Source organism: Oryctolagus cuniculus, chromosome 17 (genome assembly GCF_964237555.1).
Source record: "Oryctolagus cuniculus chromosome 17, mOryCun1.1, whole genome shotgun sequence".
NCBI classification, from domain to species: Eukaryota; Metazoa; Chordata; class Mammalia; order Lagomorpha; family Leporidae; genus Oryctolagus; species Oryctolagus cuniculus.
Window position 1 is genome coordinate 14,043,049 of NC_091448.1, and position 15,017 is coordinate 14,058,065.

Below are 15,017 nucleotides of genomic sequence, written 5' to 3' on the forward strand. Positions count from 1 at the left end.
TCAACATATCTGTTTGGAGGACACAATTCAACCCGTAACAGAAGTCATCCATGTCATAGCTCTACTGAACATAGGAACCTGCAGTATAAGATCTGTCCAGATTCAAGACTTAGGCATGGAGCATGATGGTCTATTTAAGGCAAAACCAGACAGTCATGGTAGGGAGCTAGAGGAGGGTCCTGGCACCAGATCTCTCCGTTCCCACCAGGCTGCAATTGTTGCTGTTAATTTGACCCAGCTGAAGAAATTGGATGGCGAGCTGAGTGGGTAAGGTAAGGTCTACAGGGTGATACAGGCAAAGTCTTTGGCCAGGCAGAGGACAGAGCCCACTTGAGGGGAATCCAAGTGGTGGTGAACATTCTAGGGTACATGGATGATGGTCACTGCCTCTAGATGAGTACTTCCAATCAACATATCATGCAATTCGCTTTGGTAGTTTCAGTTTTCTAGTAGTCCTATTGAAAAAAGTAAAAGAAATAGGTGAATTAACCTTAATACTATATTTAATTTTATCCAGTGTATACAAAACATATTTTTTTTAAAAAGATTTATTTTATTTATTTGAAAGAGTTACAGAGAGAGGTAGAGACAGAGATCTTCCATCCACTGCTTCACTCCCCAAATGGCCACAATGGCTGGAGCTGCCCAATCCAAAGCCAGAAGCCAGGAGCTTCTTCCAGGTCTCCTACATGGGTGCAGGGGCCCAAGTACTTGGGCCATCTTCTACTGCTATCCCAGGCCATAGCAGAGAGGTGGATCAGAAGAGGAGCAGCCAGGACTAGAACCGGCGCCCATATGGGATGCTGGCACTCCAGGCCAGGGCTTTAACCTGCTAAGCCACAGTGCCGGCCCCACAAAACATCATTTTATCATGTCAGCAATATAAAAACATTAAGATATTTTTCTCTCCCCACCCCCATATTACTCTTTGAAATCCAGAGTTGACTTGACATTTGACCCACATCACCAGCCATATTGCAAGCACACAATAGCCATATATATTTCACTGCTCTAGATTCTGGAAGTGATACCCCTGGGTATCCAAGCCACAGGCTGAGCTGCAGGGGAGGCTCCAGGTATGGGGGAACAACATAGGCGGGAACCAGACAGAAATCAGGTCTTTGTGGGAGAACTTAACACAGGCCTGAAGAGGAAAAGGAATTCCAAGTGGAGACAAAGTGAATGCAGGGAAGAGGTGCCACTTAAACTTGCTTAAGTAAAGAAAGGGCTGGGTGGTCATTCCACAGTTTGGAGAGAATTTGTAAGAAGTACACCTCGGGGCCGGTGCTGTGGTGCAACAGGTTAATCCTCCACCTGCAGTGCTGGCATCTCATATGGGCACCCATTCTAGTCTCAGCTGCTCCTCTTCTGATCCAGCTTTCTGCTATGGTCTGGAAAAGCAGTGGAAGATGGCCCAAGTGCTTGGGCCTCTGCATCCATGTGGGAGAACCCAAGGAAACTCCTGGCTCCAGTTCAGCCCAGTTCCTGCCGTTGTGGCCATTTGGGGAGTGAACCAGCAGACGGAAGACCTCTCTCTCTGTCTCCCTCTCACTGTAACTCTTATCTGTCAAATAAATAAATAAAATCTTAAAAAAAAAAAAAAAGAGTACACCTGGGCCAGGAGTTCTGGCAGGAATCTGTCCATCACTCTCTGTCTCTCTCTCTCTTTAGGGTTGGGCGGCCTCTTATTCTCTGCTTCATCAGTGTGTTTCTAGATGCTCATTTCCTGTTTCATTTATCTACTTAAAAAGACCTCACTATGGTATTAAAAGGACTTCCTCAGTCTCGTGGTGTCCGGCTTTATGTTTCAAGGAGAGAAGATCTGATTGGCTTCTCTGTCAATTCACCTTAGGCTCAACTGGTTAAGGCCAAGTTTGCCTAATACAAACATGGCTACCCCAGCTCATTCCTGGGGTGAAGGCAGTGGTTCTCAAAGTGGATTCTCTGCATCAGTAGCATTAGAAATGCAAATTCATGGGCCTCATCCCAACCCACTGAATCAGTAACGGGGATAGAGCCCAGGGCACTGTGTTAGAGCAATAGAGGAGGGTAGATTTGCTCATAAGGGAGTGTGTGTAGGGACTACTATTAAGATAGAGAACAAGGGTGAGAGGAGTAGGGGAGCCCCGATCTGGAGAGACACAGGAAGATGTGCCCAGGATTCTCTCACTGGAGACCAGGTCTACTGAGAGAGGATCAGGGAAGAACAGTCACAGAATGTGGCTAAATCCTAAACCCTGTTGGGACAGTACTGTCCACAAGCGTTTTCCGTGACTTTGACTTTGAAGGAGCTAGGCTAGGTAGAGGTAGATGGGGAAATGAGTGGAGATGGTGGGGGGAGGGGTCAGGTTGACACCAACAAGTATGTGGGAGGCTGGGCTGGGCTGGGTTGGGCTTGACTGCTTCCTCAGTTATAAGTTGTGTGGAGGAAACTAAACCTTATGTTAAATTAAATTAAGGCAAATTAATGATATTTTTAAAATGAAAGAAAGTTGACTTTTTAAGCAATGGTATAAACTGCTCTGCGACTGATGTTTGCTTTTTTCCATGGCGCATAAACTGTATTAAATTTGAAATCTGCCCTACAAAAATAGCTTTGTAGGAGTACCATTATTAACATAACCTTACCTCAGACAGATTTTTTATTACTGGAGACAACTCGTGTATGTAAAAAAAAATATATTAATGGCTGGAGCAGAAGAAAAACACCATCCACAGATGGTAAGCATTTTCTTGCAGAGTCCCATCAAATTTAACATTAGACCTGGAAAACAGAAACACGTTTTGAACAAAAGGTGTTACATATTCTTATAGCCATGTGTAGATTTTCACCTATGGTCTAGAATACCATCTTAAAAAGTACCATGTTAAGTGATTAGTAAAATATGCTAATAAAAGAGTCTAAAACTTTTGTTCAAAAATGCTATTTAATGAGCTATTACAGCATTTTCATTGGAAGCTTCTATGACTGGAATTTAATCATGTTTATGGAAAAAGACTGATTTTATTGGTTTGAAGTAGGTGGTGCAAGTATACCTGAGGCAGATTCCTAACACAATGATTTGATGAAAGGTGTACAATTCTGCTGAGAGCAAATTAGGCATCATAAGGGAATAAAAAGGCTTTGGAAAGATTTTCTGCAGTTCCCATACCCATCAAAGGCATGTAGAGGCACAATTTACATTGGAAGTGGAGTTCTATTTTAGGAAGAAAGCAAAGGGTGAATTTTCTAAGAATTGTTATTCCTCCCCTTTTTTCTCAAAAATATACCTCAAAGTGTTGCTGGGGTGAAGCAGTGTGGTACATTTAATGCTAAAATCGTCTAATGAAAGCTTAGTTCTCCTTAGTGGAGTTTTCAGAGTGCGATTGTTCTCCACGTGTGATCTCTCGAGATGCAGCATCTGGATCACCTGGGACCTTGTTAGAGCTGCAGAGACTAGAGCCCCACCCTGAACTGCCCCAATCACAAGCCGTGTGTGTGTGTGTGTGTGTGTGTGTGTGTGTGTGTCTCACAGCAACCTGTGTTCCACAATCTCTCCGGGTGAATCTGTTGAGCTGATGTACTCCAATGTGTGAGAACCAGTTCCTAAACTTGGTTGTGTATCAGAGTCCCTATGGAGATTTTACATCAGGAAATTCTTTTTTTTTTTTTTTTTTGTAAAAGATTTATTTATTTATTTATTTGAAAGCTAAAGTTACATAGAGAGAAGGGGAGACAGAGAAAGAGGAGAGATTTTCCATGTGTTGGTTCACTCCCCATATGGCCACAAATGGATGGCACTGGGCCAGGCTGAAGCCAGGAGCCAGAGCTAGGAGTTTCTTCCAGGTCTCCCACATGGGTGCAGGGGCCCAAGCACTTGGGTCATCTTCCGCTGCTTTTCCCAGGCCATCAGCAAGGAGCTGGATCAGAAATAGAACAGCTGGGACTCGAACTGGCACCTATATGGGATGCTGGCATCAGAGGCAGGAGCTTTACCTGCCACGCCACAGTGCTGGCCCTTGTCATTTATTTGCTTCTTTTAAAACCTTAATTTTATTTTTCATTAGTAACTTAAAGTCAATGTCAAATAATAATTAAGATGGTAAGAAAACAATAATAAATGAGAGTATTATGCAGCTTAAGAAAAATATCTATCAATATATTGAATAATTTTTAAAATGTTCTTTTTAAAAAAAGATTTTATTTATTTGAAAGTCAGGCCAGCGCCGCAGCTCACTAGGCTAATCCTCCGCCTGCAGTGCTGGCACACCGGGTTCTAGTCCCAATCGGGGCGCCGGATTCTGTCCCGGTTGCCCCTCTTCCAGGCCAGCTCTCTGCTGTGGCCAGGGAGTGCAGTGGAGGATGGCCCAAGTGCTTGGGCCCTGCACCCCATGGGAGACCAGGAGAAGCACCTGGCTCCTGGCTTTGGATCAGCGCAGTGCACCGGCGGCGGCCATTGGAGGGTGAACCTACAGTAAAGGAAGACCTTTCTCTCTCTCTCTCTCTCTCACTGTCCACTCTGCCTGTCAAAAAAAAAAGTGCTACACAGAGAGAGGAGAGGCAGAGAGAGAGGTCTTCCATCCACTGGTTCACTCTCCAGATGGCCGCAATGGCCGGAGCTGTGCCTATCCGAAGCCAGGAGCCAGGAACCCCCTCTGGGTCTCCCACATGGGTGCAGGGGCCCAAGCACTTGGGCCAACCTCTACTGCTTTCCCAGGCCATAGCGGAGAGCTGGATCGGAAGTGGAGCAGCCAGGACTCAATCCAGCACTCATATGGGATGCCAGCACTGGAGGCAGCGGCTTTACCTGCTACGCCACAGTGCCAGCCGCTAAAATATTATTCTTGTGTGGACTTTGTTTTAAATGATAGGGGTTAAACTTAACGGAGCCCTCCTCTGAACTTTATGCCTGTAAATGTTTTTCTGCATTGTCACTCACATATCGAACTTCCTGCTCTCAACTTCACAACAGGCAGTCTCCTCCCATTCTGAAATCCTAACTTTTGTTATCTAACACAGGGCTGTAAACTATGCTGGTGGGTGGAATAAAGTGTGCGCTATACAAATAAGACAAATATGTGGAAATACATTGGTTTGCTAAGTTTACTGCCAATATCGAGCCTCTGAAATTGTGAATAACAGCTATTATTCAAACCAATTCAGGTATCTCCAGACCTTCTGTAGCATAAAGACGCCATTCTAAAGGTACTTGCTGGCTGCCCTGCTCGTAGTTCGGCACTCAGTATTTTTTGAATGAATTTCTAGCGCTGTCCCTTGTATTTCTAGTCTGTTGGGTCACTTTAATTATAGGGCTGCATTCAGACTGATCAAATGTTTGTGGAGGTCACTTCCCCGGAGAATCAACTGACCTCACTGATGAACTGAAAGCAATGACTGACACTGATTTAGGGTTAAAATTATTAATTTTATTAGACAATGAACATTCCACTAATGGAACAGCCTTAAGTAAACTAGCAAAGCGCACACAGAGAAATCCCCCGCGCTGTTGTCCTTGTGCGTTTCACTGTGCCACTTTTGCACAGGAAAGGATCTTCATAATTGCCATTTCAATGGCTGCACCCAGAAAAACTCGGCTGATGTAATATAAGCCACTGTTAGGCCCTTGGCTCACTCCCCTCTTGCTGTTATCCAAACGTCGTGAAGAACGTCTTCTGTATTGTTCTGTATTTGTTAAAAATAAATTCCTAGTAGTGCAAGTGCAGGATCAAAGTGTAAGGTGCACTTTTTTTTTTCCTCCTGAGATAACGAAACAAGGTACTGAAAAGGCTTTGCATATACAGCTGTCCAAGGTTGATCTGGGTGACAGTCTTCAAGGCGTTGGTGTTATCTCCCAGTCCTCGCTCCGCAGCTGGAGAAACAGCGAGCAGGTAACCTGATCTCGCCCATCAGGTGAGTGCTGGGCCGTGGTGGCAACTGCAGTTCCTGGGGGTTTGCAGAGACGCTGCAAGTGGGAAAAGTTATCCTTCCTCGCCTGGGAGACGCTGACTTCGGGGGACTCACTCCTCACCCAGCACCCGCACTCTCTCCGAGCGCCCTGCACACAGTAGGCGTCTAATAAGTGCAGCTGGTCCTGCACCGGTACACGCTCTACCTGAAGTGGGCTGCACACGAAGCCCCTCTAGGTGCCACAGCGCCACTCTGGCCCCTTGCCCGCTCCCTGCAGCACCCCCGTCGGACCCTGGCCTGCGGGGCGCGCCCGCCTCCCCCTGCCCGCGCCCAGGCGGAGCCCAGGCCGCCCGCCCCGAGCCCCGGGCACAGGCGCGCGCCGGCCCGCCCCGCCCCGGCCCCGCCCCCGCCGCCGGCCCCGCCCCCGCCCCATCTCCTCCCCGCCCCCCGAAGCCGACGAGTGGCGGCGGCCTCGGGACCCGGCTCCCTCAGACAAGAGGGCGGGTGGAGGAGGAAGCGGCCGAGCCCTGAGTCCTGCTGCGGCGCGCCGAGCACCGCCCGCCTCAGCCGGCCGGCCGGTCCCGTCGGCTCCCGGGCCTCGCCGAGCGGGGCGGAGGGGAAGGCCGCGGCTACTGCCAGGCGGCGGCGGGGGCGCGGGCGGAGGCGGCGCGGCCGGCCGCGGCTGCCGCTTTGTTGTGCGGCCCGGGCCGAGGAAGGAGAAGTGGGAGGAGGGGGGAGCTCGGCGTCCCGCTCCCTCCGCGGCTCATGGCGACGACGCTCGGCACATCCGGGACCCTCCGGCCGCCACGGCCGCGGCGCCGGCTGCCCGGGCCCCAGCCCCGGCCGCTGTGGTGACTCGGTCGCCGCGCCTCGCCGTCGCCCCCGCCCCGCCTGCCGGCCCGGAGCCCCGCCGCCGCCGCCGCCGCCCCGGCCGTCCCCGCCGCCGGGGACATGTCTAACCCCGGAGGCCGGCGGAACGGGCCCGTCAAGCTGCGCCTGACAGGTGAGGGGGGGCGGCCGGGGCGGCCGCGAGGTGGGCGAGCCGGCGGGGGGGTGCCTGTGGCCTTGGGAAGGGCCAGGGTCGCGATCAATGGTGAGTCGGGGGCCGGGGGCGTGGGAGGGCCTAGTTCAGAGAAGGTAGTTGGAAAAAGCACTCGCTCGGGTTGGGAAGCCCGAGGGTGAGTCGGGGGGTCTTTTGTGGAAGGGAGGGGTACGCCGGCTCGAACCGCAGGCGGAGTTGGGAGGTCGGGGAGTGTCGGCCGGGGGGTCCGATTCTAATCCGGGGGCTTCGGGGAGCGGCCCCGGGAGGCTGCCCAGGTGGGGTCGTGGAGGGGATTATTGAATCCGGTTGCTGCTGCGCGCAGTAAACACTCCTTAAAGATGGAGCGCTTAACGGGAGGGTGTGAGTGTGAGTGTGTGTGTGTGTGTGTGTGTGTGTGCGCGTGTGCGCGCGCGTTCGTTCCTGGCTTCTTAACTTGTGTGCCCGCGTGCGAAGCCTCCGCGCTCGGCTGCCAGCCCCGGCGGCCGTGCCACACACCTTGACCGCGCGGCTCGGGGAGGGAAGGAGACTGAGGTTGGCTTTTCCGGTGTGTCTGGCTGATCCCACGACTCTGGCTCATTGTACGCTCTGTGTTTTGGAAGTGTTTGATTGTAGGGTAGCATGTTTTGAGTTGTTCCTTGTAGGCCGCAGGACTTGTGGCTCCCTGCTAACTCTAGACCTGCCTTAAACACTTTTTTTTTTTTAAAGGGGCGAGGGTACTTGGCTAAGTGTACTCATACAACTTTCAAGGGAACTTTCTCTCACTTTCCCCACCCTCCCCTTTCCCTTTTCTAAATGGAAAAGAATGTCCATAGGGGTTTGCTAGATAGAAGACTAGTCTTAAAAAGTGTTTGATTCCAGGTGCGTGAAATCTTTATTACAGGTGCGTTTTGTGTATAGAGCTATTTCTGGTTTTCTTATATCAACATATCTCCCCCATTTTAAGGAAAAAAAATTATATTTGCTTGGGAACGTGTAGTTGAAATCAGTGTGTCATCATTCTAGTTTCACCGTTAATGAATTGAACACGTTTATATTTGGATGTGTGGTGAGAAATTTGGTTTTCCTTAGATTGGTGTGTGTATGTATGTGTGTGTGTGCGTGCACGGGCACCTGCGCGTGCGCCCGCGCGCTTCAGAATAAACTGTAATTATGTTTGCCCACACTAGACTTTGAGATTTATACGGACTAATTTTGTAGCTGAATGCTGTGTGTCACCTTCCAGTCCACTGGCTGAACCTTCTAGATAATAACCTGCAGTGAATTTGGTATTGGAGAAGTTAGCCTGAGTTGCCTGCAATTTTAAAACTATATTACCTCCATGAAAGTTTTGCCTTCCTTGGGGAAAATTGCGAAGAGCCATTAACTGAGTGGTTCTTAATGGAAAAATCTGGTTTGAAGGATGCTTGTCTTCCTTTCCTCCATTGAGTTTCTTTATTGTGGGAAATCCTTTAAGGAATCATTGTTGCTTCAGAGGTATCTGTTGCTGTTCCTATCTGGAGTCAGTGAGCATCGAAGGAACCTGTGCTTCCAGATGTGCACAAAGCATCAGAAATGGGCTGTTGCCATTGACTTCCCTCTGGGCTGTATACACGTACATAGAAAATGGAGGGGGGGAGGGAAATCGGGATTTTGATTTTCTGCGGATTACGTGAGTTTTGAGATTTTTAATATGATTCAGTAGGTCATAAAGTGTTTATCTGTGGTTTCCTTATTGCATGATACATTCTAAAAATTGAGTAAAATTAGATTTGTTAGGAAAGATTACACTTAATTTGTTTTCAGGGCAGAGGGAATGTTGGACTACATTTATAGAATGATTTTGTATATTTAGATTGTTCTGAGGGATTTTAAATACCCTTTGTCCCCTTAATTGTAAAAACAGTTTGAGGTACTCTCAATTTCTGAAAACCATTGGGAATTTCTGAATAGTTTTCTCTTAAAATTTGACAGATATTAAAAATATTGCCCTCCCCTGTGGTTACATTTGGTGGAATCTCTTCTGTTTTGCCAGGAAAGTTAACATATATATATATTTTTCATTTTAGTTCATCATTTACAAATTAGACAGTATAGATTTTAACAAATAGATTTCAAGAGCTGGATTCAATTAGCAGCTTTTTAGGACATAAACATTAAAGGGTTAGATGGAAAAGATTGTTTTGACTGACTGGATAAATGACAGGGCTGTGTTTGATGTGCGTCCAGGAATTGGTCTGGAGCTGGTGCCCAACTTCTCAGTCCATCTTGAGAAGCCAAATAAAATATTTAACCTAGGCCTCGTTTTGTTTAAAAAAAAAAAAAAAAAGTTGATTCTTTGTTAGGACCTTAAGAAATGTTTGGCATACCTTTAGACTAAGTGTTTAGCAGTTCATTTAGATCCAGGTTCCCTAATAGAGGAAAAATCTCTTCTAAAAAAAAAAATCCCCACAGTGAATTTTTTACTTTTTTATAGTACACTTGGGCTATAAGATGTTTTATTTAAAGTTATTGTTCTTTGCTTTATTTAACTTAATAGAAGACTAGTATTGTAAATTTATAGTGTCTTTGATTCCAAGGTGCTTTGTGAACTGTAGTTACTCAATTATGTTCTTAATGAGGAGTTGCCCCTTTACTGAAAGGCTAACAATTTTTTTGTGGTGACACACATACGATGATGGATAGGCAATATTTGAGCTCTGAGGTCTTTTGCTTATAACAGATAGTAGATTTTTTCACATATTCTTCCTAAAACCACAATCAGTGAACTGTTTGGTGTTTGTTAATGCTAAAAAGGTGGGGCTAATTAAATGCCCAATTTGAGATTCCTCAGGCTATTGGTGATGAAACAAATGAAATTTTGACCAGGTTACTTCAGTTCTTTGGGACATAATAACATATGATCATTAAAATAGTCTGTGTTAATGCTGTGAACTTCAACTAGTATTTCTAGAATTAATTGTTTATAAAATGTATATTTCATAGAGCATTGCTGTTATATGAATATCTGATACAGACTTTTCTTACGACCAGCTTAGAAAGAGAATATTCCTTATTTGGGTATAGTAAAAACATTTGGGGTAACTTTTTATGCCGTTATTGTTTTTGAAAACGAAAGGCTGGAAAAAAGCAGTTTAGTGTAATTTCTAATGTTTTAAATTCTTAGGTATGGAGAAATGACAGATTACTTCTCCAGAACATTTATTTCAGACCTTTTTGTAAAGTTAATGTGTTGCCCCTCATGTTACTAATTTATAAAACTCTTGGCAGTAAGAAGGTTAACCTTGTCTGTAACTTAAGGAAAATTAATTTTAAAATCTTGATTTAGATATTCTAGTATCTTTGCAGTATTTCACTGCATATTTTATTGATTCAAGGCTTAAAAAATTAAAACATTATTACATAGGTTTCTTGGTATGAAAATTCCTATATATAATAATGACTTACTCTCGGGGTGTTAGAGATTTGAATATCTCCCATTAATGTTATTTTCTTGGTGTTTCCGAAAAGGAAGCCAATATAGCTTAACTCCTTCCTTTTCTCTTAAGCTCTTCTCATCTAACCCTCTTCAGACAGGCTGTAGGACATGCCTGTGTTCTTCATGTAGTTCTGTTTTCTTGGTGAGTAAAGTGTGTTTGTGTTTTAATCATAGCTTCAGCTCCCTCCCCCCTTTTGGTTGAGCCATTACTATCATAGCATATTAACATCTCATTTATTTAGCATATAATTTAGCAGGTTTCACATATAACTCAATTTTCAAAGTAAATGGACAGTCACACTTAAGGCACACACAATTTTTATTTTAGGTATTTTTGGTGAGAGTCATTTTTTTTATGTCAAAAGTTTATTTATAAACATACCTAGTATGCTATACAAATACAATAATTTGATCCATTTTTCAAAGATATTGTACCTCTTTTTATTTTATTTATGTGAAAGAGTTAGAGACGGGGCGGGGTCTTCATCTACTGGTTCACTCCCAACGGCTGGAGCTTAGCGGATCCAAGCCGGGAGTCATGCTGGTGTTGCAGGCCAGGGCTTTAAACTGCTGTGCCATAGCACTGGCCCCCAAGATTGTAACTCTTAAAATACTTTTTGTATTTGTTAAATGATGAACTAAACAACCATTTTTCTTTTCATAGCAAGTTGGTGTCTTGCTATGAAAGGTGCAGCAAAGCCAGATCCAAAGTATACAGACCTCATCATTAGTTATTGCTGCTTGTTTTTCACTGAAAATGGTTAATTTTTCCTTGAGCCTTCCTCATAGAGCCTCCTATAGACTGCACAGAGTTTCTTTTTTTTTTTTTTTTTTTAAATAACGATTTATTTATTTAAATGTCAGTTAGAGGCAGAGCGGGAGAAAGAGATCTTCCATCCACTGGTTTACTCCCCACATGACTGCAAAAGCTGGGGCTAGGCCATGCAGAAGCCAGGAGCCACGAGCTTCATTGGATCTCCCAAGTGAGTGTCAGGGGCCCAAACATTTGAGCTATCTCTCGGTGCCTTTCCCAGGCCATTAGCAGGGAGCTGGAACAGAAGTGGAACATCTGGGACATGAACTTATGTCCATATGGGTTGTTGGCATTGCAGGCGGCAGCTTTAACCGCTATGGCAGAACACTAGCCCCACAATTAGTCTTTTGAAGTTGTAGTATGTCTGTGTTTCAAATAGACTATACTTAATATTTTACTTATGATTCATTATCATTAGGAATATCAATTGTTGTAATATATAATATGAGGATATCATCATGATCTGTAGAGAGAACTGTTTGACCCTGACTAAATGGTGATAGTTTTTGTTTTTTAAAGATTTATTTATTTTTACAGAGAGAGGGAGAGACAGAGTAAGAGGTCTTTCATCTGCTGATTCACTCCCCAGATGGCCACAACAGCCAGTGCCAGGCTGATCCAAAGCCAGGAACGTCTTCTGGGTCTCCCATGTGGATGCAGGGGCCCAAACATTTGGGCCATCTTCTACTGCTTGCCCGGTCATCAGCAGGGAGGTGGATCAGAAGTAGAGTAGCTGGGACTTGAACCAGTGTCCATATGGGATGCCAGTGCTGCAGGCACAGAGGCTTAAGCTGCTACACCACAGTGCCAGCCCCCGTTGATAGGTTTTTAACTTTTTTTTTCTTTCTGCCTTCATTTTTATTTACTGTTACTTTCTCTGTCCAAAGATGTTGGAACCTTGATATATACTGTTATAAAAATCAGCATCGTTGGGGCCAGCGCTGTGGCATAGCAGGTAAAGCTGCCTGCCGCCTGCAGTGCTGGCATCCCATATGGGCATCAGTTCGAGTTCTGGCTGCTCCACTTCTGTTCCAGCTCTCTGTTGTGGCCTGGGAAAGCAGTAGAAGATGGCCAAGGTCTTTGGGCCCCTGCACCCACCTGTAAGACCCCGAAGAAGCTCCAGGCTCCTGGCTTCGGATTGGCACAGCTCTGGCCATTTCGGCCATATGGGGAGTGAACCAACTAATGGGAGACTCCCCCCTTGACCCCCCCCCCCCCGCCTCTCTGTAGCTTTGCCTTTCAAATAAATAAGTAAATCTTTTATAAAAAAATAAGCATTGTTACATGTTTCTGTATGATCTACATGTGTTGAATGTTTATTAAATGTCAGACTGAGTTTTCATCTGTTATTCCATTTAGTTTTCACAATAGCTCTGTGAGGTAGGAGAAACAGACTTGGAGAGATGAAGTACATGTCAAACCCAACTTATCTATCTAGAAAACCTATTATAAACTTACTAGGATGTGTGTGGAAAAATTAAATACACTTCCATTCATTTGGAATTGCCTCACCCCTTGCAATACTTGTTCATCTTTAAGAACTCAGCTCAGTTACTACCCTTATCCCTAGCACTTTCCCTGACCTGAATTGACCTCTCCACTGAGATTCTTAGAAGTGTATTCCCGGGGCTGTCGCTGTGGTGCAGCAGGTTAAAGCCCTGGTCTGAAGTGCTGGCATCCCACATGGGTGTCAATTCTAGTCCCGGCTGCTCCTCTTCCAATCCGGCTCTGCTGTGGCCTGGGATAATGGTGGAAGATGGTCCAAGTCTTTGGAGCCCTGCGCCCATGTGAGAGACCCGGAGGAGGCTCCTGGCTCCGGATCGGCACAGTTCCGGCTGATGTGGCTATATGGGGAGTGAGCCAGCAGATGGAAGACCTCTCTCTCTGTCTCTACCTCTCTCTGTAACTCTTTCAAATAAATAAAATAAATCTTAAAAAAAAGTGTGTTCCCATAGTGTCAGACTTACCTCACTGACAGACATTTATTGTTTCTATGCTGCCATGAAGGCAGAATCCTTGTGTCATAATGGATTAGGAGCTTTGGACATTTTATTGAATGAGTGCTGGAGAGCTGTAAGTAGTTTAGCTCTACATGTGCTCTTTGTGGCTGGCTAGTGCACTGGATGTGAGCTGCAAGAGATGGAGATGAAGGCATAGGCAGGGACGAATCTATTTAGGAGCCATTGGAGCATTTAAAGTGTTCACATGTTTGTTTAGAAACAAATGGGGCAATATGGAGGATGGATTAGAATGGGAGCTGTGAAGATTGGTTTTAGGATAGCCAGCAGCCATTTCTCAGATTTTTTTTCTTGTTTTCATATTTATATCCTAATTTTGTTATTACAAATGATTGCTGTAAGCCTCTTTTTTTTTTTTAAGATTTTATTTGAGAGGTAGAGTTCAGACAGGGAGAGACAGAGAGAAGGCTAGTTCACTCCCTAAATGGTTGCAACAGCCGAAGCTGGGTTGATCTGAAGCCAGGAGCCAGGGGCTCCTATGCAAGTGCAGGAGCCCAAGTACTTGGGCCATCTTCACTGCTTTGCTGGGCTGTTAGCAGATAGCTGGATCAGAAGAGGAACAGCCGGGACATGAACTGGCACCCATGTAGGATGCCAGCACTGCAGGCAGAGGCTTAGGCTACTATGCTACAGCGCCAGCCCCTGTAAACATCTTGTTGTAGTAGGTAACACTGATTCTTTACAATTTTTTTTTCTTTTTCTAAAGATTTATTTGTTTGAAAGGCAGAATGACAGAAAAGGAGAGAAAGAGAGGGAGATACCTTCCATCTGTTGGTTCACTCCCCAGATGGCTACAATAGCTAGCCTTGAAGCCAGAAACTATCTAGGACTCCTGTATGGGTGGCAGGGACCCATGTACTTGGGCACTCATCTGTTGCCCTCTTGTCCTTATTAGCAGGGAGCTGGGTCAGAAGCAGAGCAGCTGGGGCTCCTGGAGGTATAGCAAGTGGTGGCTTAACCCATCACACCATAACAGACTCCAATGCTGATTTTTTTTTTCTTAAGGATTGTTTTCCTAGGATATTTATAGAAATAGTGTAATTGAGTTCTTGATTAGGTTTTCCTTAGACTGCTTCCTAAAAGAGTTGTATCCATTTAGAGTAACAGTGACTGAATAAGTGTCTTTCTGTGTTCAGTTAGAAGTATCTTTTGGCCGGCGCTGTGGCTCAGTAGGCTAATCCTCCGCCTTGCGGCGCCAGCACACCGGATTCTAGTCTCGGTCGGGGCGCCGGATTCTGTCCTGGTTGTCCCTCTTCCAGGCCAGCTCTCTGCTGTGGCCAGGGAGTGCAGTGGAGGATGGCCCAGGTGCTTGGGCCCTGCACCCCATGGGAGACCAGGAAAAGCACCTGGCTCCTGCCATCGGATCAGTGCGGTGCACCAGCCGCGGCGGCCGTTGGAGGGTGAACCAACGGCAAAGGAAGACCTTTCTCTCTGTCTCTCTCACTATCCACTCTGCCTGTCAAAAAAAAAAAAAAGTATCTTTTGGTTTTTATATTCTTTCTTTTTTTTTTTTTTTTTTTTTGACAGGCAGAGTGGACAGTGAGAGAGAGAGACAGAGAGAGAGAAGGGTCTTCCTTTTTGCCGTTGGTTCACCCTCCAATGGCCGCCGCTGCAGCCGGCGCACCGCGCTGATCCTGGCAGGAGCCAGGATCCAGGTGCTTTTCCTGGTCTCCCATGGGGTGCAGGGCCCAAGCACCTGGGCCATCCTCCACTGCACTCCCTGGCCATAGCAGAGAGCTGGCCTGGAAGAGGGGCAACCGGGACAGAATCCGGCGCCCCAACCGGGACTAGAACCCGGTGTG

General features: G+C 46.1%; 1 protein-coding gene across 4 annotated transcripts in view; it reads left to right on the forward strand.

The window, feature by feature from the left end:
* Positions 1-6,349: 6,349 nt before the first annotated feature.
* The window catches only part of SMURF2 (SMAD specific E3 ubiquitin protein ligase 2), a 142,321-nt gene continuing 133,653 nt past the window's right edge, over positions 6,350-15,017 (forward strand). Inside the window, exon 1 of one of the 4 annotated variants that reach the window (XM_017349279.3) lies at positions 6,350-6,890. In XM_017349279.3, the coding sequence (XP_017204768.2) occupies positions 6,839-6,890 (52 nt within the window). In that variant the 5' untranslated portion in view covers positions 6,350-6,838. Of the gene's footprint in view, positions 6,981-15,017 lie in introns of all 4 variants that reach the window. The other 3 variants (XM_070060465.1, XM_070060463.1, XM_070060462.1) reach the window with 3 other exon arrangements.